The sequence below is a fragment of the Miniopterus natalensis genome, chromosome 2 (genome assembly GCF_054644295.1).
Source record: "Miniopterus natalensis isolate mMinNat1 chromosome 2, mMinNat1.hap1, whole genome shotgun sequence".
Taxonomy (NCBI): Eukaryota; Metazoa; Chordata; class Mammalia; order Chiroptera; family Miniopteridae; genus Miniopterus; species Miniopterus natalensis.
The window spans coordinates 107,591,445-107,618,119 of record NC_142082.1 but is presented as its reverse complement, the minus strand read 5'-3'; the positions used below and the strand labels follow the sequence as shown (position 1 = coordinate 107,618,119).

Genomic DNA, 26,675 nt, shown 5'->3' with positions numbered 1-26,675 from the left:
AAAAAGCCCAACAGCCCAAGAGATAACCAGGCAAAGAATAAACACACATGAAAAAAAATGCCCAGACCCATTGGCAATCACAGAAAAGCTCATGAAAATAACATGACACCAGATTAATGAAATTTTATCAAGACAATATAAAGTGCTGACAAAGATGTGGGAAATAAGTACTTTTTGAATACTGCTAGTAAGGCTGAAAAACAGCCATTTTGAAAACAATTTAGCTCGTTGAACTGGGAATATATGTGGTCTATGACACAGCACAGGGACAGATGCAAAAGGCTGCTCCCTGCAGCACTGTTTCTACAGTAAAATGTTGAATATTCCTGAATGTCCACTAATAGAGGAGAATAAATACACAAAACGTGCCATATTTATTCAATAGAATAGTGGTTATAATAGATGTATACAAATCAACATAGAGCCCCAAGACACAGTAAGTGAAAATAAAGGGTACAGACAGCTTGATATTTATGTACATTTTTAAAACACCAAAACAATACTGTTTCCTTATGATACCAGATGAAAATATAAAGAATAGAGAACACATGCAAATTCACTGTGGTGGTTGCCCCTGCAGAGTACAGGGGGAACAGGACTGCGAGAACTAGTTAAATAAGGAATTTGACTTACATCACAGTATGCTATGTCTTAAAAAGGGGAATATTACTCCTGGATGATGGGAATGTAGATATTTATTATTGTCCTTTTTGGTTTATTTTGTCAAAGTTTTATTTGCAGCATACTTCCCCTGGTGCTCAACCATGCTGTTCCAATACAAGTAGGAAAACTGCTGGTACCAGACACACGGAGACCAGCAGGATGCCGAACTTTACACATTCCAATGATGTTCCGAGTAAATGCTGACCATACAGGATTTTAGCCAACTGACAAACCTGAGTATTCTTTTCTAAGTTGGGAATCACAGCATTCATCAACATGCAAAATGAAAAGCAAACATGTAAAAGACTTCTTCATTTAGATAAATTTTTTTTGTTTACTTAATTTTATTGTTGACAGTATTACAGGCATACCCCATTTTTTCCCTTTTTGTCGCCCTCCACCCAACATCTGAAGGCTGGGGTAGATAAGGATTTCTGAGAGTCCAATCATACATACAAAATTAAGTTAACCAAAACCTCGTTTCTCCAGTGCCATCTGGTGGGGAAGAGAGGCAACCTCATCTGTACCGTCCACAAAAACTGCACATTTGCAGTCTTCCGAGTACCTTTTTTTTTCAACGAAGCACCCACTTTTACTGAGGTTACTGTACAGTACACTAGCAACCATTTACTTTCTTTAGAGCCTTCCTCAAACTAAACCCTTCAGCCTACAGATTAGATAAGAATTTTACCTTCTCTTGCTCACCTACTTTAATGTTTTTAAATCAAGGGATGCTTTAACTTCCTCCTCACCAGACCACTCTGCAATCCTAATCTGCATTCATCCACTTCTCAAAGCTTCTAGAGTACACAAGTCCAACAGTTGATTCTATGTTAAAAATTAGTGTCACTTTGCTTTATATAAACTTATGATGATAAGCCTTTTATTTAAAGGACTTTTAAAATGTAACATTGGCACTATAAATATGCAGTGGGAATTATAAATAATTCCTTCTTCCAAGTACTGGATGGAGACAGTACAAAACATACAGTATCTTACCAAGAGTCAATAAAACAAAGCTAGATTTTTCAGACATTAAAGAAAAATATTAACATTAAAAAGGAGGGGGGGACAGAGTAACCAGGTTATTAATCCCCCAATTTGCAATACTGAGTTCCTTCATCCATTTGCAATCCAGAGACATAACTAAGCAGGGTGGTAAAATACACTAGAAATTGCTAACTGTACTCAGACAAAAGTCAATTCTAAATAGTTTTCCATTAGTGTTTTATGTGGCTTTGATTCCATTTGAGCTTTACAATCTGCTGTAATAGACAGCTTTTTAACCGTTTCCAAGTCAGTGATAGCAGAAGATGAAATAAAGTCAAAGGCACTCCTTCAGAGGCTCAAAATTGTTAGATTCTGATGTAGATTTAAATTTAGCAAGTTTCAGTCACTCCATTTAGATGATCCTGTAGGTTCACACAAACACACTGAACTGTTGGTTTAACTTCTCTTCCTTTCTCAAAGTTTATGATAAAGAGACTAATCCCTGTATTGGAACTGACTGGTACAAATTCGGATTTGCTCAGAGTTGCTGGTAAGGAACACTCAAGGTCAGTCAGAAAATAATCGAACAGGCCTTTCATGTAAGCACCATGACTCACAACTAAGACACTGGCTACTAATTCTGGAGCACCACTGTCTGAATTAAATTTGGAGGCACAGTTTTTTCCTAAAGGGAATATCTCTGCCAAAGAAGCTTCCAGACAGCTGCTTGGAGCTCCCGAGGAACACGGTTCTTTTTGACCTGCTTCCTTTAGGATGAGTTGACAAAGAAATCCAAAAAAGTCTTTTCCACGCATCTTCACCTACAGGGAGAGAAAAGGCGAAAAAAAGTGATATTAATGACTGTCTTAAAACATAAACCTAAAACCTGACTGGATTTTTCTAATATGTCAATGTAAGTACTATATGAGCAGATCAACCGCTATATTTCTATTTATTCAATCAGTAGTTCCACGTGCATTAGTAAGTGCCCACCATACTTCTGGAACTATGGAAGCACACTGGGGGCAAAGAAGATTAAGATACAATCCCTAATTCCTGACTCAAAGCACTCAGAGTCTAGTCAGGGAAATCTGCAAGTAAACAGAAGCCCATAAAATAGTGTTAACTAGGAGACTACATCTGACACTTCAGTTTACTTAGAACAAGGACAGGAAAAAACAAAAAACCCTTTCGTTTACTAAATTAATAGAAAGTCTTTATAAGAAAATTATGAAAATTACGAATGGGGAGAAATCACCAATAATACAATTTGAGGCAGAACGGTCCAAAGAAATGCAAGTATGGCAATGCGGTCACAGAGCCGGAGAGGCGGTAGAGGCCTGAAGACGGAGGTTTGAGTTAGTTTGCCTCAGGTGTTTTGCCTGTCAGTCTCCTTGACCGTCATCACTTGCTTACTGACTCCCATTACCACTGCTGAAGTTACTGCTTCATATGCAAAGAGTTTTCTTATCAGTAACGCCTAAAAACACCCATCCTTTAAATACACTATTAGCTACAACTGCCAACGTAACAGTCAACAGGAAAGGTAGAGTAGCTTAAAAAGAAAAAGAAAAAAAAAGACATCACACAGAGTTGTTTTAGAAACCAAGCAATTTTCAAAATGCTTAGGTAAAATTTAGGAACATCTAATTTACAAAAAAGGGTCAGATTTCAGCTTCTGTGCCATTGGCAAATTCATCAGCATGCCCCAGGGCTACGAACCTCGTCCAAGGTCTCTCCTCCGGGCGGTGTGAACCCAGGGCATTCTTCCCCAGCTGCTTTGGCCATTGCCTTGAGCTCACTCAGGCCCTTGCCTTCTGCAACCCCGTATTTCTGCAATGTCCAACAGACAAAAGTGCCTCCAGTGAATATGCAATACGACAATTAAGCACAAGTTTGAAGAGAAATGAGGATTCAAGAACTATTTAGAGGTAGAATTGACAAGATGAGGACAGATGTGCAGTGTGAGAGACAGAAAAGAGTCAAGAAGGAATGGTTTGAACAATTGGGTAAAGCAGGAGCTGGGTGGGGAAAGGAGAGTGCAGCCCACTGAGTGGAAGTAGCTGCAGGGTATTCAAACAGAAGTGAACAGTAAGCAGCCGGATACATGAGTGTGCAGCTCAGGTCAGAGATCTAAGCTAAAAGTACCTGCTTGGAAATCATCAGCCAATTAACTGAAATCATTAGAGAGGATGCAATTACTCAGGCTTTTAACTAAATCACAGTTTCAGAAAGATTCATTTCTGGTATATAAAATGGACTATTTGTGCTTAAAATCAAGGAGTAGAACTGGGAAGCTGAGGGAGAGAGCTTTACAATTTTAGTTTAAGCTCTTCTGTACTGTGTTAAATTCTTACAAAAATATACCTTGCTTTTATAATTTAAGATGTATATAATATGATTTCGCCTGGCCAGGTGGTGCAGTTGGTTGGAGTGTCGTCCCATACACAAAAAAGGTTGTGTGTTCGATTCCTGATCAGGGCGCATACCTAGGTTGTAGGTTCAATCCCCAGTGAGGGAGCATACGGGAGGCAACCGAACAATGCTTCTCTCACATCAATGTCCATCTGTCTGTCTCTCTCCCTTCCTCTCTCTTCTAAAAGAACAACAAAAAACCAATGAACATATACTCCAGTGATTAAAAAATATTGAAAAAAAATGTGTCATATGATTTTAATGATATTTATGCTATCTATGAGAGTATGTAACAGTGACTGTTACCTCATAGATTCTCAACAAATGTTACCTGTTTCCATATCTGTAGCAGGAATGAATTTTTAGCCATGTGATAACCTGAGGTGGTTATTGATAATTTATGGTAAAGAATAATACATAAGTTACTCACTCTTTCTCGAAGTCTTGAATCATACTTCACTGTCATGTCTTGGCAACATTTGCTCTTCTCCAAAATCCCATGCACGGTCTGAAAAATCAAAAGACAAATGATTCTCTTCTCCTAAAAATAATCATTCTGGCCAAAACGTCAAAATAATACATGCTTTCTTAGTGAATAAAAATGAACTAGAAATAATTTTCCTTTGCAAAAGCTGCCTCTCTTTGTACTGTTCATCCTTTGTCTCCTCATGCCAGATTTTCCTATTTCCTTCTACCCTAACTTCTAGTTCACAAGTCAGCAAACTACAGCCTATAGACCAAATCCAGACCATCATTTGTTTTTGTAAATAAAGTTTTACTACAAAACAGACATTTCTGTATTGTTTATGGCTGCTTTCACAGTGAAACAGCAGAGCTGAACAGCTGTCAGACCATATGGCCCACAAAACTTAAAATATTTACAATCTGGTTCTTTACAGAAAAGGTTCTAGCTCAGGTGTGTCTAAATTGCTGTTAAATCCATTCAGTCTTAATTTTAGTTTTATTTTCAATTCTAGAATTTGCATCTGATTCTTGTTTACAGTTTCCTCTGCTGCAATTCTCAATGTCTTTTACCCATGCATTAAGTGGTTATTTTAAAGCCTATGGCTGGTAACTCCCATTATCAGATTACTCCCAGGTTATTTCTGCTGCCTTTTGTTTTTATTTATTTTTGTTCACATTTCCTTCTCATTGTGTGGCTGGTTCTTTTTAATGGACAAGAGACATGTATTTGCAAAACTGTAGTAATTAAGTCCACAACCTGCCTTGTTTTTTAATGCCCTCCCCACAAAATTAGACATCATCATCATAACTGTTTCATATTGTCAATAGTTATTTATATTCACCTAACCTTTGGCAATTTCTTTGCTCATCATTCTTTTCTGAAACTCAGACTTTCCTTCTGGAATTATTTTTCTTCTTTGGTTATCCTTTAAAGTTCTTTACAGCCTATTTGTCTGAAACGTCCTCATTTCACCTACACTTAGAAAATGTTTTGCTGGGTATAAAACTCAAGGTTAATCCTATTGTCTCTCAGCACATTAAAGGAAGGAATCATTATTGATGCTGACAAATTTGTTGATAGTTTAATACTGATCTTTGATAGATAATGCTTTTCCTTCTTATTCTTTGGAGTTTTGCAATTTTGTTATAAGTGTAGATATGGGTTTTTCTTTATTCTGACTGGGGTTTGCTATACTTTCTGGATCTGATAATTTATTATCTTCCAACAATTCTGTAGAATTATCAGCTTTGTCCCAAGAAACTTTTATAAAGATTTTTCTCCTGTTTGTTTTTATTATTTATTGTTGACATTATTACAGATGCCCCCCATTTTTCCCCCCTTTACCCCCCCAGACCCTATCCTCCCCTCCCTCTGGCTATAACCAAATTATTGTCTGTGTCCATGGGGTATGCATACACGTACTTTGGCTATTCTCTTCACTTTCTTTCATCCCATCTGCCCCCCTACCCCACCTCCCCTCTGACATGTCAGTCTGTACCATGTATCCATGACTCTGGTTCTATTTTGTTCATAAGTTTATTTTGTTCATTAGATTCCACATATAAGTGTGATCATATGGTATTTGTTTTCTGAGCGGCTTATTTCATTTAGCATTATCAGCTCAAGGTCCATCGATGCTGTTGCAAAAGGTAAGAGTTCCTTCCTTTTTACAGCCACTTAGTATTCCATTGTGTAAATGTACTACGGCTTTTTATCCACTCATCTATTGATGGACACTTGGGCTACTTCCAGATTTTGGCTATTGTAAATAATGCTGCTATGAACAGAGGGGTGCATATATTCTTTTTGACTGGTGTTTTGGGATTCTTAGGATATATTCCCAGAAGTGGGATCACTGGGTCAAAAGGTGGTTTCATATTTAATTTTTTGAGGAAATTCCATACTGTTTTCCACAGAGCCTACACCAGTCTGCGTTCCCACCAACAGTGCACTAGAGTTCCCTTTTCTCCCCAACCTCACCAGCACTTGTCAATTTACTGATGGTAGCCAATCTGGCAGGCATGAGGTGATATCTCATTTTGTCTCCTGTGTTTTCTTATAGAAGTTTTATAAATTTAGCTTTTAGATAAGTTCTATGATTAATCACAAGTTAACTTTTGTGTTGTGTGAGCTAAGAGTCTAAGTTCACTTTTTTCCATACGGATAGCCCATACAGTGTTTTAGTACCTTTTATAGAAAAGACTACTCTTTCAATCACTGAATTATCCTGGCATCTTTGTCAAAACTCAACTGACCAAAAACACTCAAAAACAACTGACCATTAAAGTGTAGCTCTATTTTAGGTCCCTCAACTTCTGCTTGAGAGAAAAAGTCATTTCACCTAATTTTTGAAAGAATTAGCACTGGGCACATATTTGAAAATTTTAGTCATTATTTATTCAAAATATTTGTTTTTAATCCTCATACTCATCCCCCACCCCCACTTCCCTTTTGGGATTTCAAGTACATGTAAATTAAATTGCTTGATGCCGTACTATATTTCTCTGAGACTCTTCTATTTTCCTTTTCCAGTCTTTTTCCCTTTTATAATTTTAAAATAGTTTCTATGTCTCCATGTTCAATGACCTCTTGTACAGTGTCTATTCTGCTGTTAATTACATCCTGTAAAATTTTCATTCAGAATATTGTATCTTTCATCTCTAGAAGATAAATTTGGCCCTTTTGTTCCATCCTCTATTTCTCCTCATTATGCTCCTCTAAGGACAGTTTATCCTCACTTATTAAGGTGTAATCCTATGACAATTCTCCTGTATGCTCTATGTATTCAATAAAATCTCTCCAGTTTAGCTAGTCGAAACTCAAATTGATTCCCAAACCCTGTAAGCTCTAGGCGTTTTTCAGCTTACAGCTCCTCAGCAACTCCTCTACCCCTGGAAGTTGTGTTTTGCCTGGCCTCATGCAGGTTCACCCTAAATGTGCGCAGATTTATATTCCACCAAAGATTTAACGGGATCCCTATACATATTTCTAGATTTCTTTCTCTGTGTAGCTCTCTTCCAGTACTCTGCCCCACAAATTTAGTTACTTATCCTTCCCAAGCTATATCTCCTGAGCTCACTGACACCACTGGGCTCTACTTGGCTTCTCCTACCAGTGTGGAAATTGCATTCAGCAGAAAATCAGGACAATCCTAAGGCTTACCTCATTTGCTGCATTTCATTTGTGGACCATAAACCCACACTGCCTGAAGTCCAGTATCTGAAAAGAGTATTTCACAAATTTTGTCCCATTTTCTAGTTGTTCACTTGGGGAGGCTAAATTCCAACTCTGTTATTCCCTCATAGTTGTCACAAAATCCCCCTTCCATTGAGCTTTTAGAAGTGGCTTTGGTTCTTTTTTAAATTTCTGGGGCTGTTTTTATAGTACTCTTGTTTCCTAAAGATATTTAAAATATTTCAAAAATGTTTTTTATTTCTTTATAGTAATATTGTTTCTTTAAACTGTATCTAGTAATTCCAACACCTCACGTCTTTGTGAGTTAAATTCTCCTGTCTCTTTTCTTCTGGCTTTCTCTCTCATGATACCTTCTTTGCCTTTTTTAAGACATCTTTTTAGATATCTTTTCCCAAGCTGCTACTCTAATTTAAAAATTACCAAAATAAAGTAAAATGGGGGGGGGGGAGTTCTGTCAAGAAAAGGAGAAGATTGGGGGTAATGTGTGTGTGATTAATTCCCTACAGATTCCAGTAGCAGGTTTTTCAAGGTTATAACTGGTGAAACTTTTGACCCATCACCCCGAAACCTTGACTCTAAACTTACCTGCTTTGTCCTAATGAGATCACTGGAGAAAACATGAGTAAACTTCACATTATTAAGAAATACACCAGCAGCAGCTGTTTGCTTAAATCCAGTTTCTGAAAGAGGCTCATCTACTCCTTGTCCTGTGGTATTAAGGAACAATATCATTCAAAAACATATATAAGGCATGCAAATTAAATCAGATGAAGAAACTATAAATGCATTTATTTCTATTTTATTGAAATGCTTCCTTGGGTACTTTCCCACTTAACTTTTCAGAGAACCGACAAGTAAAATTAAGCTATAAATCTATAAAAGACTCAAGTATTCAAATTTTCCCAAACCAATGTTTGCCTAATAGGAATAAGATGATAATGAAAATTCAACTGTCCCAAGCTTTCCCCTCTTTCACATTTTCCCATCCCTTTATTAGCTATATTTTATTAATGCTGGCTCCGATCTTATGTTTGTTCTCAACTCAGGTGTTATGTTTGAGTGGCAGGATCATCGCCTAAGAAAGTTTTTCCTTCTATCTCCACTGCGCAAATGTTCCGTATTATATTACTTTTTTCCTCCCTTCTCCTTTTTCACTTAAAAAATACTTTGATTGGAGCATGTAATCCATTTACATTAAGGTTACTATTAATAGGTACTTATTTATTGCCATTTTGTTTTATGCCTGTGTTTCTCTCTATATATTTCTTATTATTATTACAGCAGTCCCTTTAACATTTCTTGCAATGCTAACAATAAATATAAATTTAAAAAAATATTTTGGAACCACTATTTCCAGAGGAAAGGCTGATTAGATACTCTGAAGGCTTATCCTACTACAAAAGAACTAAGAGAGAGTGTGTGTGTGTGTGTGTGTGTGTGTGTGTGTGTGTGTTGCATTCCTAGGCTCACAGGATATAAGAGGAAAATCTCCAAGAGACAAAGCAAAGCAACCAAAAAACCCTGAGCTGAAACCTGAATATCAACATGAGAAAATGGAGTTGCTGTGATATTAGCATGGGGGTTGGGGTACCAACTGACAAGCAAAGTGGGAGAGCTGGGTATTACTGGAAGCCAGGGATCCTGTAAGAAGGCTAATGTAGTTTCAGGTCAGTGGTAAAATCAAATGCAATCCTCTTCAAAGCAAATCATTCTCAATAAAGGCTAACAAGTTTTCTACTAATTCAGAGCAAGTAATAGTTTAGTCAAAGACTTAACACACAAGAAAATAATCCATCATGAATGAAAGTCACAGGAACCATCAGTAACAGATTTAGAACCAGTAACACTTCCGACACCGAAATCAGAAAATACAGACTACAAAGTAACATAAAGACAGAATCACACAAAAAAAGCAAATAACATGAACTTATCGAAAACTACCAGATGGCTTTCTAAAAGAACCAAATAGATCTTTTAATAATGAAAAATAGAATTGCTGAAGGAGAAAAGAATTTCCTCAATGGACAGAGGGAGATCCAATAATACAGGGAGGCTTAATAAACTCCAAGACAGGCCTGGGCCTGAAGTCATAACCCAGAATGCAGCATGGATACAGATGGAACACGTCTCTGATATGTTAGAGACATGACAGAAAGAATGACAATTCCTAACCTACATCTAATTGGAACTTCAGAAAGAGAAGAAAAAATGGAGAGGAAATACATTGAGAATTTTCCAGAAACCTACAGATAAAGGAAACACAATGTAAATCAAGTAGGATGTTTTTTAAAAAACCCCTAGAGCCCGGTCGGGCGTGGCTCAGCAGTTGAGCGTCGACCTAGGATCCAGGCGATCGGGGTTCGATTCCTGGTCAGGGCACATGCCCAGTTGCAGGCTTGATCAATGACTCTCTCATCATTGATGTTTCTCTCTCTCTCTCCTTCTCCTTTCCTCTCTCTGAAATCAATAAAGATATATTTAAAAAAAAAAAAAAGAAAATGTTTAAAAAAAAACAAACCCTAGAGATATTAAAATAAACTGTAGAATACCAAAATCAAAGAGAAGATTTTAAAAGCAGTTTCAGAGAAAGACAAATTACTTACCATGAAACACCATTTGATTGAGAAAAGACTTAACAGAAACAATAAAAGCCAAAAAGCAACAGAATAATATCTCCCAAGTGCTAAAAGAACTGCCAGTCTAAACTTACCTAGACTAAAAGCAATTAAACAGAACAAAAACAGAACTGTCTAGAACAGAAACAACTGAAACTATCTTTACCATCAACCAATCTGCTCTAGAGGAACTTTCAAAGAAGATACTTCAGGAATGAAGGTCTGGGATACAAAAGAAATGATAAAAGGAACTGGTAAATATACATGTAAATCTAAACAAACACTGTCTAAATAACAAATTAAATAATAATAGCTACATCCTGTTCAAAAGGATAGGACATGGATACTAAACAAAAGTAACATAAGTTCTAGGTATTTTTCTGGAGAGGGGCTAATTCATCTTATTCTTTATTAGGTATGAATGGTAAAAATTTAAAGAACAATTTTAACTGTTAATAGAAATGGCTTCTCATTGCAAAGCTCGTAGGGAAGGTGAGAGGGGCTGGATAAGGGGAGAAAACAAGCCCTTAAGAAGTAAAAGCAGGTGAAAAGGAAAGGAGAAAACGGAAGAACAGAGCACCAGCCGAAAGTGGCCACACATACCAATGACCAGAATCAAAGTACACAGACTCTGCCAATTAAAAGGCAGATTGTATTTTTTTAAAGAATCAAAATCAGCTACCTAGTATTTATGAGGTAATAACACGACATCAGTACACTGAAGGGTTGAAAGGAAAGGGACAGAAACACATATACCAGGGCAAATTCCAACCCCAGAACAGCGGGAGTAGCTCTATCACTCTCAGGGATGCAGGACTTCATGACAAAAGTCTCAGCAAGGATTGTGAGGATCACCATAAATAACCAGTGATCTAATTCACTGGGAATATATAACAAATTTTCAACTTGTATGTGCCTAATAAAATAACCTCTAACTATATAAAAGCAGAACATACAAAGCATACATTATACAATTTCAGATATTAAATGATAAACTGGCCACCACAGCCAGAAATTTAGCATATTTCATTCATAAACTGATATTCAGGTCATTTAGGCAAGTTAAAAAATCAGTAAAGTACAGAAGATTTCAACAACAACAAAAAACCCTAAGGTTGATTATTTGATATATAATTCCAAACCCAACAATTAGAAAACACAGATTTTTCTCAAGCAAATTTATAAAAACAGAGCATGTTAACAAATTTCAAAGAACTTTAACAAATAAACCATACTGTCAGAACACAAGCAATTACACTGGAAGTCAATCATAAAAGATGAAGGAAACAACAATAAAGCAAGCCCAGTCATTGGGAAATTTAATAAACAGTTCTAAATAACTCAGAGGTCAGTGAAGAAATCATAATGTAATTTAAGACACTTGGTGCTGAATACTTATTAAACTGCTATATATCAAAACCGTATGTATGCAACCAAAATAGTACTTCAAAAAATATAAGCCTGTAATGCTGAAAAAAGAAGAGGCTATAACTTCCAAGAACTAAGCACCTACCTTACAAAATCAGAAAAAGAACACAAAAGAAGCCTAAAAAAAACAAGTGTAAACACGAAAACTTTTATTCATGTTCCACTGTCAACTCGTAATGAAATGACACAAATGAGCAGCACCACAGGACAAGGTGGTCAGGGACATGAGTCAAAAGAATAACCTGGATGGGCACAAGTCACTGGAAACAAAGGTTCATTTATCAGACTCGTATCCAGCAGAGGGAGTCAGGCACACTGGGTATGAACATCAGTTTCTGCCAACCCCAGATGTCCCTAACCAAAAAAATAAAACAAAATGCTTTTATAATCACAGCACAGAAATAGTCATGTCTAGCTGAAACTTCACCAAAATATTCTTTAAAAGCCAGACTAGCCAGATCATAGGGAGATTAAAAGATCTGAGCCCAAATTAACACAAGGGAGAATCTGTTCAGAACAAAGTAACCACCCCATGTGAGAATAGGAGTTCTTTTTTAATCCTCTTTGTTACTCCTAAAATTAAAATATCTTGGCAGAAAAACACCATAAGCATCAGCCAGTAAGCTTTACGGTCCCAGATATAAAATCCTAGCAGTTATATTTTAAGACGGTTTAATCAGCTGCCAGGCCACTTTGAAACTACCCATAAACAACGTGGAGTACTGTTCTTTACATCCAGTTCACTTAAGAATCCTCTTGGTTACCATCTGCTCTGATCATATTTCTGTGACTGTGATGCTTTAATTCTGTAATCCCAACTCACAATACAGGGTTGAGTCTAGTCCACCCTGCCCCACCAAACCCGATTCACTCACATATCACATTAACACTAAAGGAGAGATAGAAAATAATAGTATACCAACCTTGAATTACTTTCTCCTTGTTTAATCTTGTTTGTCCACTAAAGTAGAAGGTGAGGGGGGGGGAAAAACACCTTTATTACCAAATTAGGTCATTTTTAAGATGAGAAAAAAATCAGCAATGAAAGGTAATGATATTCATAAAGATAGCATATGAACTTTGTGACATACTTCATAATCTAACCTGTAAAACTTATTCTAAATTAATATTTACAATCATTTAATGTACTTAATTGCTAAGCTAAGAATTTCATACTGCCCAAATTAAAGTGTATAGATCACAAATCAATCTTAAGTGAAAGGTGGGAAAGTCTATTAAAAATAATCTTGTTAAATATTGTTAAAATAAGTATGTTGACCAAAACGATTTTCACAGGCAGTAGAACCCAAACATATGTCAGTCTGTCCACTGCTGAATGGAATGAGCACGTGCAGGACTTGAGTAGAGTGGGAAAGAAGCGCACAAACCTTCTCCCAGGTCCTAGGCCTTCTCACGCTGTACTACCTTGTAGTACTAACAACTATCTGCAGAACTGATCTACATGCTGAAGAACTGAGGTTTGGGTAATATATTTTTAAGAATGAAAAAACCAAACGAAGCCAAACCAATTTTGAAGCACCAGAAGGGTGAAAGGACTGGAAACTTTGTCACAAAGTAACAGTGAATTGAGGCTGGAGGGGGAAAGAGGCAGGGTTCCACGGACAAGACTGAATGACAAGGTAGAGCTACAGTTAAGCCAGCATCAAATACACAAAAAGCTATCAAGGAGAATTCAGTTGAAACCTCCTTAAGCTCTTTCTACGTGCTAAATAAGTAGAGTGAGAGGCACTGGAGACACAGAGATGTTCGGGGGCTGCCCTTGAGAAAGGAGTTGGCTTGTTCTGTAGGGACACTGGACACAGAATTGGGAATGGAGATAAAAATTGTAAACAGGTTTCTTCAAAACAAGTTATTTTCTCATTTTTAAAATCAAATGTCTACAACCCTTATTTATATCCTTCTATGCCAAGAGAGGTGAAAATCTTTGAAGTAAACTTTATTGGCATATATCAGGCTCAGGAACAAAACTGCTTTGGCCCTAGGAGCTAGGTTTAGCTCAAGTGCTTCAGTTCTTCCTGTCAGACAACGATAGATAGTAACAGTCTCTATCTCACATGATTCTTAAGATAATTGAGTGAATACCATTAAAGTGTTTAGAATACTGCAGCTTTTAGTAAGCATTCAATAGTTATGAGAGCTTTATAGAAGCTTGGACAGAGCTTTATAGAAATCAAAGATTTAACTTAATGCATTTTTTAATCTTTAAAAAAATTGTGAAATGGTGAAATAAACAATATAAACAAATAAAATGAACACCCATGTTAACAGATCATTGCCAGCCTCCTAGACCCTTTTCCATCACAATGTCCTCCCACCTGCAGGGGATCCATTACCTGAACTTTTGGATGCTCATTTACTTGCCTTTCTTTATAACTTTCCCACCCGTGTAGAGCATAGATTAGTTTCGCTGCTGTTGAACTTTATAATGAATTGCTTCTTACTCTATGTAGTCTTCTGCATGTTGTTTTTGTTCAACATTTTGTGAGATGCAAAGAGAAACACTGATATGAAAGCAAAACATCAGCTGCCTCCTGCACACCCCCTACCAGAGATTGAGCCCACAACTCAGGCATGTGCCCTGACTGGAAATCAAACCCGCAACCTTTTGGTGCACAGGACAACGCCCAACCAACTGAGCCACACCAGCCAGGGCCCCACCAAGTGATTGTGATGCATGCTTATGTTTGAGAACCACTCAAGGATAAGCAAACAGCTCTTTTTGTAAACAAACTTTTACTGCAATATAGTCACACCCAGTTGTTTATGTATTGTTATGGCTACTTTCACACTAAAACTTGAAGCTGAGCAGTTCAGGCAGACTGTATGTCCCGAAAAGCCTAAACTATTTACTATCTAGCCCGTTAATAAAAGTCTGCTCACCTGCCCTAGCCGGTGAGGCTCAGTGGTTAGAGCACTGACCCGAGGACTGAAGGGTCCTGGCGTTCAATTCTGACCTAAGGGGACGTACCTTGGTAGCAGGCTCCTTCCCATGCAGGAGGCAACTAATCAATGTCTCTCTCTCCCCCCCTCCACTCCCTGTGAAAAACAATGGAAACAATATCGAGTGAGGATTAAAAATAAGTAACTAGAAAGAAAATAACATTAAAAAAAGTTTGCTCACCCATGCCTAATGACATATATCTAGCACTAGATTTTTCTGGGATCAGGGTATGCAAATATTTAGCTTCATTATATAATACCAAAGTGGTTATACCAACTTATACCACTCTGCAGTGTTCCACATCCTCACTACCACCTAGTAAGAGCTCCCAATTTGTGCCAATCTGACACCTGAACAGTTTATCTCACTGTGACTTTAAGTTGTATTTCCCTGATGACTATGATGGCTGATAACTCCCACTTTGTTTTAAATGAAGCACTACTTTAAAAAAAATTTTTTTTTAAATCTCCCATTGGTTCTGAGCTACTCAGGTCCAGAAAGGAACTCCATCAGACCTTAAAGACAGAATCACAAACTCAGGTCAGCCTGGAACCTTATCCATTGTTTAACAAGTATAGTTGCCAACCTGCCAACCTCTACCAGGAGCAGAGGTCCTCAATGTGGAGTGTGGACCAGAATCCCGATGGACTTATTAAAATAGTGACTGCTGGATCTGGCTAATATGTGCTCGTTCTTCAAGATCTAACACAGGCAGCCAGCTCTTCAGGCAGCCGTCCTTCCGGGCCCCATTCCCCACCTACCATCCCATTTAAATGCCCCAACTCCATACTGCCATTTTACCCTGGCACAACTAAGTTATCATCTGCACGCCAAGTAATTTTTTACTTGTGTGTCTATCTGGCTCCAATTCCTTAAAGGCACAGCCAGAGGTTGTATCATCCTAATATGAAGAAAATCCTAGGAAATAACAGAACCTCAATGTATATACTCTGTCTATGGAGAGTCATCTATAATTATCTACCAAAATGACAAATTTGGCCCGGCAGGGCGTGGCTCAGCAGTTAAGCGTTGACCTAGGATCCAGGCGATCAGGGTTCGATTCCCAGTAAGGGCACATGCCTGGGTTGCAATGACTCTCTCATTGATGTTTCCAGCTCTCTCTCTCCCTCTCCTTTCCTCTCTCTGAAATCAATAAAGATATATTTTTTTAAAAAAAGACAAATTTGTTCACTCTTTCATCCAGCAACCTTGTTACTATGAATACCTGCATTCATCCATATTTAAAAGAATACTTGTTATAGTATTATTTCTAACAGCAAAAGAATGGTAAATAACCTACATGTCCATTAACAGAGACTTGGTTGCATTAACAAATAAACAGTGGTATATCTACATAATGGGATACTATGTAACTATATCCCCTAAAAAGAGAGAAATGGGATGTAAAGATACGGAACGATCACTAATATATTATTATTGGGTTTTTTAACCCTCACCTGAGGATATTTTCGCCATTGCTTTTTAGAGAGAGTGGAAGAGAGACAGAGACAGACAGACACATCGATGTGAGAGAGAAACATCAATAGTGAGAGAGACACATCAATAGTTGCCTCCTGCTCCCACGCCAGCCAGGGGTTGAGCCTGCAACTGAGGTACATGCCCTTGGCCAGAATCAAACCAGGGACCCTTCAGTCTGCGGGCCGACGCTCTAACAACTGAGCCAAACCGGCTAGGGCAGCAGACTGTCATTTCTAATACAGAAAATGGTTTTCACCCAGTTGGGCGTGGCTCAGAGGTTGAGCGTTGACCTAGGATCCAGGCGATCAGGGTTCGATTCCCAGTCAGGGCACATGCCCCAGTTGTGGGCTTGATCAATGACTCTCTCATCATTGATGTTTCTATCTCTCTCTCCCTCTCCTTTCCTCTCTCTGAAATCAATAAAGATATATTAAAAAAAAAAAAAAAACGGTTCTCAAACACTGAATTCACTTCCTGTCTCAGCCTCATAATCTTGTTGAGACCAAGAATAAAAGAACTGCTGCAGCCCACATTTACTATTATACAGGAACCTCTCAAAAGGTTTTACCAACTTTATACGGATCACAAATTCTCTTATATAATAGTTTATGCATTTTAAATCAAGGGTGAGGAGAAATTTAAAAATATTGCCAGTGCAGATCTTACAAATCACACAAATTCAGCAGAAATAACATCTTGTACACTTGCTGAAAGGATAGCTCTGGATTTTAATTTAATCCCAATAGCTGATTTGATAAAAGACTGTATCAGCAAAATGTCATCCCATAGCTTGTATCTCAGCCACCGACATGCCATCCAGACTGAGGAAGACAGGGAAATGTTGGGGCCATGTGGGTCACTGCCACGGCCTCCTGTGCAAGCACAGGAAGCACCAGGAGGTCGAGGTAATGCTGGTGGCATGCATCAACTTCGATAAATATCACCCAGGAGACTTTGAGAAAGTTGGTATGAGGCATTACATTCTTCAGCAGAAGAACTGAGAAGAAAAGGGTGTTGGCAGGGCCTGTGTCCTGGTAGCTTGAAGCCACATGGAGGAAGTTCATTAAAATGTCCATTAATGGGGGGGAAAAAAGTCATCCTATAAAAAATGGAATCCCAAATACTTGGATAGTTTTGTGATAGCACTGCCCCACCATCTAACCATTTTTAGTGAAAGGAGAAAAAAGAGCTGATATAATGAAGGACTTCATTTGGCTGTAACTCAGCAGAGACTGTTGCAGACATTATTGACTTACTAACCAATACCGGCGTTCTGTTAGTCACTTCTGCCTTCAAATCACTTTATAAATATTATAGAGTAGGAATCCAGAAATAAAATTTTCTAAAAACATTCATAAATATTTAGTTTTACAGCTTTTGTCAGCTCTATCAACAGGTCTGTACAAATCCTTGAAGCAACTGTTTAAAGTTAGTTTGGGTGTGTGAAAGAAAAGTAGGTGGCTAAAATAGTTTTACTATTAATCTACCTCCCTTAACCAAAGTTTGACAGAGACAGAGAAGGCGAAGGGAGCTGAAAGGTCAGAGGGCTATATTTTCAAGGAGTCAGGAATAACACCGCTCATTTTCAAAATCTGCAGTGTGATCCATTTCCAAAGCACAACACCCGACTTTGCAAGAATCCAAATGCTTCTGCCAAGTAGTGAAGTCTCATGACCAGCCATTTATAGGCCCTACTAATAGGCATCATTCATTTTGTAGATTATCACAATGTTCTTCACTTAAAAAGGTGTTTCTTTATTAGTTCTGATTTATATTTTATGGCATTTCTTCAGAAATCACATAGGAAGCTTAATTTCCCACACATATCCTTTTAAAGAATTCAAATTCAACAGACAAGCACTCAGTGTGCCACAAGAGACAAATTGTGGGAAATTAATACACATTTGGGGCGAGTTTTCAAAATAGATATGCTTTAGCATACATGGAAAGGTAAAGCCTCACCTGACATTTAATCATGAGTACATTTTATTCTAATTCCTCTACACCAATTAAGTCATTTGAAAATATACAAGATTTCAAGAGCTAGTAACATGTAGACTTTCCCTAGATGTTTGAGTGGGCAAAGGACGTAATACTCAGTTCATGGTATATTTTTGTTTATATATAGATTAATCCTAGGTGCAAAGGCTAGGATCAACCCCATTCCCAGGAAACAAATATCACAGTAACATAACAATTATGTTATCTTTGTAAACATTTAAAGATGATTTAATATTTATTTTTGTTTGTGTGTTTTTTTTAAGACCAGAACAATGAACAGCATTCAACAAAAGTAAGTTAAGTGATACTAGAGGCAGAGTAAGAAAAACATCAGTTTTGCTACCAATAACTTTACTAATCCATCGCCTTTAAGTCATTAGAGTAAATTAAATTTACTTTGTGAAAAAAAATTCTAAGTTTTAAGAGCTAGTTAAAAATGGAAGTGAAATGGATGCATCATCTGCAGGCAACTGATTGCAAACACCTACAAATAACACCTCAAGGGAACTAGGTCCTTCAATATATTGCGGAGGTGATGGAAATGCCAACACTTATTGGAGTTTTCAACAATGCTTTGCTATAAAATCATGAGAAGTTACAGTTTAACAATATTAGTAGACTTAAAGTTTGAAATCTTGGGCATTCTATTCCAAAAATGATACACAAGGAACTTTCACTTCCAAGTATGATGAAGAAAGGTAAACACACACATACAGTAACAACACAAGATTCATAAAGGATTTGGTTGAACTTAAAGAAATTGCTTTTTAAAATTTTTCTTGCATCACCTGAAGAGACACTGTTCAATAAAATAATCCAACTCAAAAAATACTGATCATGCCATCAGTTTCAAGGTGTTCTGACTATATTAAAGTTATACAGAATCAGGTAACAGAAAACCCAAGTGCCTATTCCCCATAAATGATTCAATCTTGCTGACTCCAGTAAGGGTCATTACATTTAAGTATGGTAATTATCAATCAAGTTTGAAATCATTTCTTTTCCTGAAAGAATCATCAATTTTTAGCTTTGAGAATTCTGAAGGAGAAAAAAAGAGATGGTCCAGACTGGGAAGCAGCTTACCACAATCCTTAGATTATTTCAGCACTTTCATTCCACTTTCCCAGAAATATGTAACAGAACAAAGCAAATTATTCTTATCACTACTCACAATGATATGAAGAGAAATAAAAAGCAGCCTCTAAAATGGCTGGTGATATTCGAGCAACCTACAAATACTAGTCTTTTACTCAATAAAATAGGATGCAGAAGAGTACAGTGGCTTAGAGGCTGGGCTGTAGTCATGTAGCTTTAGTTAAAATGCCACCACCCCAATCTGACATGTGACTTTAACCGAGTTGCATGCCTTCTGTCTCAGTTCCTTATCTGCAAATTGAGGAGCAATCCTTACCTCACTGAGTTGTTGTCAGAATTTAGTTAAAACAGTGCCTGACATAATTTCTTGAGATATTTTTTAATTGGTTTCTATAGAAATTCTGTGAGAAGTCAATTTTTAAAAAAAAATCAAGCCTTTTGTAAGAATCCAGGAGGAAGATAAAATCCACATTCATATAACTATTGTTTATTAAGAGTCTAAAGAGCGATTACCTGATTTCTCAAGAGGTGTTTTAACCCAGATTCCCTACAACTTCTGAGCTTCAATTATATGCCAGACACTGTGCTGGCTGGGTCAAGGGAACCAGAAGTGCTCTAACACTGGAAGAAACGGCAATCAGGCCTATAGTTCCTGCCCTGGTACCGATTAGCTTAGGAGCTTAAGTAGGTCACAACGTGGTGGTAGGGCATTCTATAAATGAAGAGGGTAGAGGAGAAGAGATAGGGAGCAATTCGATTTCTAGTTTAGTCATTAAAATCCTGTGAATCCTAAAGGGACAATTTCAGATGATTCCCAAGATTATCTTCCTGTAAAAGAAGAACAGGACAGAAAAGATAGCAGTTAAGTCAGCTTGACAAGGTTAAATCATATTAGTGTTCCTTGTGAGCTCCGTGAAGTAAAAAATGGGACCTTATCCAGAGACACAGAAGCATGGAACAGACTGACGATTCTCAGAGAGGAGGTGGGAGTGGGTGGGTAGAGATTAACCAAAGAACTTATATGCATATATGCATAACCCATGGACAGACCACAGTGTGGAGAAGGGGGGGAGGGTAGAAGGGGCAATGGGGGAAAAAAGGGGTACATCTGTAATACTTTCAACAATAAACTTTAAAAATAATATCCCCCCCCCAAAAAAAAATGGCATCTCATTTATCTGTGTAACCCAGTCCACTGGCACGCAGTGCCTACTCAAAATGCAGCTCTGGTAAACTATACATACACATGTATTTGAGGATTGACTGCATTTTTATTAGGGCTGTCCTTATAGAAAGAGTAATGTAATTCTCAGACATACTTCTTCCCCGCCACTGTGCTATATACTTTATCTTCCTCCCATTTAGTTCTCACATTAACCCAGCGAGGTAGGTATCATCACTATCCTCGTCTTGTATCAGGAAACTGAGGTGGGAAAGATTAAGCGAGTCAGGGGAAGGCCAGGTTACGAGGCTTCCAGCTGGACCCCGATTCTTACCTAGGCCTATCTCGCTTGAAAAAATCTGTGCTCTTAACCACCCTGATTTTCACTTCCGTTCAGCAGTCGTTAAAAAGTGTTGAAAAAAGATGAGACCCAAAGATATATCAGCATTTGGCTCCGTGTAATGTTATGATAAATAGCCTCGAGGAGCTACTCTGCAGTCTTGGCAATTTGCTGGGTACCACAAAGGTGCCCAGAGGAGTCTGGCGACAAGGCTGTCTTTCTTCAGCTGGGAACTCGACCAGGCACTTATCCGGACCCCACTGTCCTCAGGTGCCACGCGGGGCTGATGATATTAGCTCCTGCCTTCCCCGCTCCGCCCCGCGCCGCTGGGGGAGGAGAGGTCGGAAGGAAACAGCACCAACGAAAACACCTAGAAAAGCGCCCGTCCGAGCCAACTCCGCGAGGGGTGAGCAAGCAGAAAGAGAAGGGAGGACAGACCAACGGAGCCTCGCCCGCTCCAAAACACACTCAGCGACGGGAAGGAGGGAAAGGCACCCGCGACAGCCATACTCACTGCCGCACGACAGTCAGAGCGAAGCGCATCCTTCCTGGCGTCTGGAGCACCGCGCCGGCCGTTCTCCGCACTGCGGGCTCCCCGCCGCCGCACCACTTCCGCCAAACCCCGCCGCCCCGCCGGCTCCCCGGCCATAGGCTGAGGCGCCCGCCGACGTCATCTCCGGAAGGCCAATCAGGGCAGCGGGGGGCTGATAGGCCCGTGGAGACTGGGGAGAGCTGAGGCCCCGCCCAGGGCCGTGGCGCTTGCGCCTCGGCGCGCGGGCCTGTGATTGGAGCGCAGCAGGTGGCGCTGGGCCGCCCTGCAGTCGGGGTTGGACGCGGTTCTTGCCCGAACCGCAGCGCCTGCGGCGGACAACGGAGCCAACCCGCGCGGGCTTGATCTGATTTGCGGCGGGCGCGCAGCCAGTCGCCTTACTTCCTGGGTATACAGCTCCAGGCAAATCGGGTCACATGTTTAACGGCTCACCCCAGCTCAGGAGGTGGAGGGGCAGCAATTGTGTCCAGCGCAGTAAGAAGCTAGAAAGATTCCGGGACAAGAGGAATGAGGAAAATAAGATAAACAGCAGTTTGTGGCCATCTAGTAAACCTTATCTCCCCTAAACTAGGAACACCTACTAGTAAGTGGTTTGCACTTCTCCCCAGCCACAGAGTAAAAAGATTAAATCACCCTACTCTGAGAGACAGATAACAGAAATCCAGTTAAGAGCCATTTGCCAACCACACCCAAGGGCAGACGAAAATAAGAGCCTAAGTCTCATTTTGGTACACCAGCATAATGAATATTCTATTGTTCCCCCCTAAACACCCAGCCTTTAAAACCTCTGAAAAGGAGCACCCCAGTGCGCTGCCCGCCTGGGGAGCACAGCAGCGCCATCTCCTCCCCCTTCCTCCCACCCAGGGGACCTCCGGGGCGCTTGCAGCCAGAGGAGCGCGGGCACTGGCAGACCCAGGGCCCCTCGTAAACCTGTTTCCAAGCCCGCACCCCTTTTCTGACTGCCCAGTGAGTCAAAGCAGCCCATCCTAGACTCTTTTTTTTTTTTTTTTAATGTATCTTTGTTAAAAAAATGTATCTTTATTAATTTCAGAGAGAGAGGAAGGGAGAGGGAGAGAGAGCTGAAACTTCAATGATGAGAGTCATCATTGATCGGCTGCCTCCTGCATGCCCCCCACTGGGGATCCAGCCCACAACCCAGGCATGTGCCCTGACTGGGAATCAAACCAGGGTCTCCTGGATCCTAGGCTGATGCTCAACTGCTGAGCCACGCCCGGCCGGGCCCCTATTGCTTCTTCTATGCCCTTCCATGGTTCATTGTCCTAAGTATATTTTTGCTTCGGGTAATAAATTCTTGCTTTCTTTTCTACACTTTGTCTCTTGATGAAATCTTGCCCTCAAGAAGACAAGAACCAAGGTCTCATCGTCTCACTGGTAACAATGTCTGTGGACTTAGACCACCCAGTTTCAGTCCCTAGCTCCACTTTGGCAGGCATGCTCCTGGAGCAAACTTCAGTCAGACTCTTTTGAGCCCTCTTCTAGACTAGACCTCATCCTAGGCCTCCTGAGCCCAGTTTTCCCAAAGAATCCTGCAAAGCCAGCTTATCAAGAATCCCCTTCCCCTTGGTATTTAATCACACTCTCCTTCTTACGCCCTTGATTTCTAAAGGAGTTCCTCTTCAGTTGACCCTTGCTATCTAATCAAATTCCTCTTAGTAATTTTCCATTCTCTCCCTCACCCTGGCCCCTGGCTATAAATCTGCACTGATCCCTCTTGTATCTCGAGTTGAATAGAAACTCTTTCCCCCATTGCAGTAGTCTTGACCTCTACTGCAGTGGTCTTGATTAGAGTCTTCCCTGCCCCTCACTGTTTTTTAAAAAGCATCTAGTGAAAAAGTTCTCTTTAACAGCCTCCAGGGACTTGAGTCCCTTTTAACCCTCGATTGCATGATAGGTAAAATGGGATAACAGTAGCTATGACACAGGTAAAGCTTTACAATGTGACCTTTACATTATCTTTATGCATTTTTAACCTAAATTCTCATATTTAATAATGCATTTGTTTCATTGAATCCCCAATTGACATACAGGAGGATGGGTTTAAAGCACTTAAGTGATACATGGGACATTTTGATTGATAGTCACACGTTTCAAAATAATTTCACTTTTATAGTCCCATTTAGCCCTCAGAAAACTGAGGCAGACAGGGTAAGCTATATTATCCTCACTAAAAAGATGAGAAATGTAGCCTAGGGAGAAATTAAGCAATTTGTCTAAGCTCACAGCTGGTCAGTGTTGATACAGGACTAATTCAGAGCTTCTCAAACCTACCTGCACATTAGAACTGTCTGGGACCTTTTTTTTTTTCTTTTTAAAATATATCTTTATTGATTTCAGAGAAAGGAAGGGAGAGGGAGAAAGACGGAGAGAGAGTCATCGATCGGCTGCCTCCTGCACACCCGACTGGGGATCGAGCCTACAACCTGGGCATGTGCACTGACCGGGTATTGAACTGTGATCTCCTGGATCCTAGATCAACGCTCAACTGCTGAGCCATGCCTGGCAGGGCTGTCTGGGACCTTTTGAATTCCAGGCTACATCCCAGAAAAATTAAATCTGAACTTCTGTGGGAGGGGCCCAGGCATCAGCAACTTTTAAAATCCCCATTTGTTTCCAATGTGCGGCCAGCTTTAAGATCTAGAAGTTTAAAACAGTGCTTTTCAAAATTCTGCCGGAGCCCGCCGGCAGAGTCAAACAGCCCCGAGAGTAGGGGTGAGGATGAAGAAAAGACAGACACAAAAAACATGGGATCGGGAGGAATGCAGCTCCTGACGGCTGCAGCCCCGAGTTTATTTTCCAAGCTCAATTTATACCGGCGCTGTTGTTTTTGCTGAATAGCACCCTGCCCGGTAATCCTTCCCCTTGCCGGATACAAAGTAGTTCTCGCCAGGCTGCGCAAACACACCTTCAGCGTAAACATCCTGCCTCCTGCAGGAGCTCAGACCTTGGTAACTATCTTTGTCTCGGCTTCTAATGGGAACTTGCTGGGAAGGATTGAGTCCTTGGCTTGACTGTCCCTTAACCCTTCAGGCCAGGGCCACCTTCCTAATAAGCCTTTCTAGAATTTAAGGCCGAAAACTAAATTAGTATCGCCTTGGTGCCTCAAGGTCTGGGTCAGGGAGCAGGGGAGCACATCTGCAGCTCACCCAGGCAGCTCCTCCGTGCCTGGGGCCACAACGGCTCCCCACAAAATTCCACTTGCACACAAATCATCTGGAGATCTTGTTAAAATATTGGTTCTGATTTACTAGGCCTGGAGTGGGGGCCAAATTCACCATCTCTAACAAGCTCCCAGGGAAACAGGAGGCATTCTCAGGGTGAGGGTGGAAGGATCATCAGTGGGCCCTAACGATGGGACCCCGCCTACTGTGAGGGTACACTGCCTATAAATAGATACCCCATATATATGTTCTGAACGCCTGAATGAATGAACCATCCAACTGATTCTCCTGGAAATTTGACCTAGAATGTTCTGGGGTGACCCGCGACAGACGACCACCAGAGTTTGTGTTTGAGTTTTGGAGCCTTTATTAGCTGGCCAGCGGCTACAGTTGCGGCGTCTCACCCATGTAAGAGCCGAACTGCAGCCCCGACCCTCAGTTCTTCTCTCACTTTATGCTTAGTAACCACAAAGGAACTCGAGTAAAGGGGTTTCCAATAATTTGTCAGGCTGTCAGCTTTTGGTACAGGAAACAAGAGGGGACCTTTAGCAACACAAAAGGGACGATTTCAACACAATGTCTTACAATGAGCAATGGGGTTATGCTTGGCTGGAGTGTGACTGGTTTGCTCTTTCTATGGGAACTCATGGGGGGGGGGGGCGATTATTGGGCTGGCTTGTCGGGCCTTGTCCTGTACAGTAGGGATCTTACTCTACGTTTACTGTTAGTTCCTTAGGTATATTCTTCTGGCCATGGTGGCCAGAACAAGAAAAGTGAAATTAATTAGGCAGTTATCTGTGAGGACTAAAGCGGAAAGAAAGCATGGAGAGAAACCACGAGATAGAGTTACGAGGAAGCACGTAGACTGAAGCAATGAAGAAACAAAACCCGCAAATAATACAAGCTCGAGAACAGATTTTTAGAGGATAAGAACCAGCAAAGGTAATGGAAGGACTGAGTTGACACAAAGACAGAAACAGGTACAGGTGAGTAGTGCAGCAATCTCCTGTCCCTGGTCCCTCAAAATGCCATAGTACTAGAAACCTTGTAGTTTCTGGGTTTTATGGTAAAACCTCTTTCTACTGCCCTAGCCTGTTTGGCTTAGTGGTTCGAGTGTCAGCCTGTGGACTGAAGGGTCCCGGATTCACCTCCGTCGCAGGCTCAGTCCCTGGCCCAGGTTGGGGCGTGTGCGGGAGGCAGCCAATCGATGTGTCTCTCTCACATGGATGTTTCTCTTTCCCTTCCACTCTCTCAGAAAAGCAGCGGAAAAAATATCCTCAGGTGAGAATAAGAAAACAGTAACAAAAAAACCCTTTCTATTTAAGGTGGCCTGAGTGCATTTCTAAAGACTAACTAAAAACAGCCTTCCACTTTGTCTTATTTAATACAATAACTCTGCAGTAATTAAGGTATCAGTTAGTTCGGTTTTTCAGATGCAGAAATTCATCTCTCAAGATCGGAGTTTTACCCCAGGTAAGTATCAACACTGTTACTATAAAAGCAAGTACTGGCTCTGTTTCATTATTTCCTTGGCTCCTATCAAAATGTTTGAAACATAGTAAGGATGCAGTTAAAGTTCGTTAAATGAATGAATGAAAAATATCTATTATGATCAATTTGTCAAATGAATCATACATCTGAAAGTAGCAGATAAAGTGGGAGAGGATTACTTTAGGAGAAAGTCAGGAAATTATAAAGCACCAACATTCATTTTAAAAATTATCCCAAGAAATATGTACAAACAATGTCGGTCTTTGAAAGAATTGACATTATCCTGCATTATTCATAGCAGTTCAGGGATTGTCCTTTAGCTTATAAAATGAACAAGGAGTTTGTTTAAATTTCATTTAGATAGAAGCTAGAAATAACAACTAATATATGTTTGTTGAAAAGCTATCAAATCACATATGCCCTTTTTTGAAAAATGAAAAATGTGCTTTGTTGGGGTACCTCATATGATAGAATTCTGAGTTAGTCAGGATAGGCCAAGCTATGCTGAGGTAACAAATTAACCCTGACATTTTTGTGGTTTAACACATAAAATTTTGTTTCTCTCTCATGCTATATGTCTGACATAGATTAAAAAGGGGCTTTGCTCCACATAGTCACCCAGGGCTAGGGTTGACAGACACATT

At 39.9% G+C, this 26,675-nt stretch overlaps 1 protein-coding gene across 2 annotated transcripts; it reads right to left on the bottom strand.

Moving 5' to 3' along the window:
- Positions 1-355: 355 nt before the first annotated feature.
- On the bottom strand, positions 356-21,392 carry TIGAR (TP53 induced glycolysis regulatory phosphatase). Of its 2 annotated transcripts, none has more exons than XM_016215278.2 (6): positions 21,326-21,392; positions 12,696-12,733; positions 8,315-8,436; positions 4,499-4,576; positions 3,376-3,486; positions 356-2,474 (listed from the first exon to the last, which is right to left on the bottom strand). In XM_016215278.2, the coding sequence occupies exons 1-6, from the start codon at positions 21,352-21,354 to the stop codon at positions 2,043-2,045; spliced, it is 810 nt and encodes a 269-aa protein (XP_016070764.2). In that variant the 5' UTR covers positions 21,355-21,392; the 3' UTR covers positions 356-2,042. The 2 variants fall into 2 exon arrangements, with proteins under 2 accessions (XP_016070764.2, XP_016070765.2); XM_016215279.2 differs by lacking the exon at positions 21,326-21,392 and adding an exon at positions 14,762-14,799.
- Positions 21,393-26,675: the final 5,283 nt, after the last annotated feature.

Excerpts from the sequence above, each read along its gene's own strand:
- TIGAR (XM_016215278.2), bottom strand. The coding sequence starts at position 21,354 with ATGCGCTTCGCTCTGACTGTCGTGCGGCA. Across the intron at positions 8,437-12,695 it reads CAAGGAGAAAGTAATTCAAG|GACAAGGAGTAGATGAGCCT; the intron begins GTTGGTATACTA and ends TTAATACCACAG. Across the intron at positions 3,487-4,498 it reads ATTCAAGACTTCGAGAAAGA|AAATACGGGGTTGCAGAAGG; the intron begins GTGAGTAACTTA and ends TGGACATTGCAG.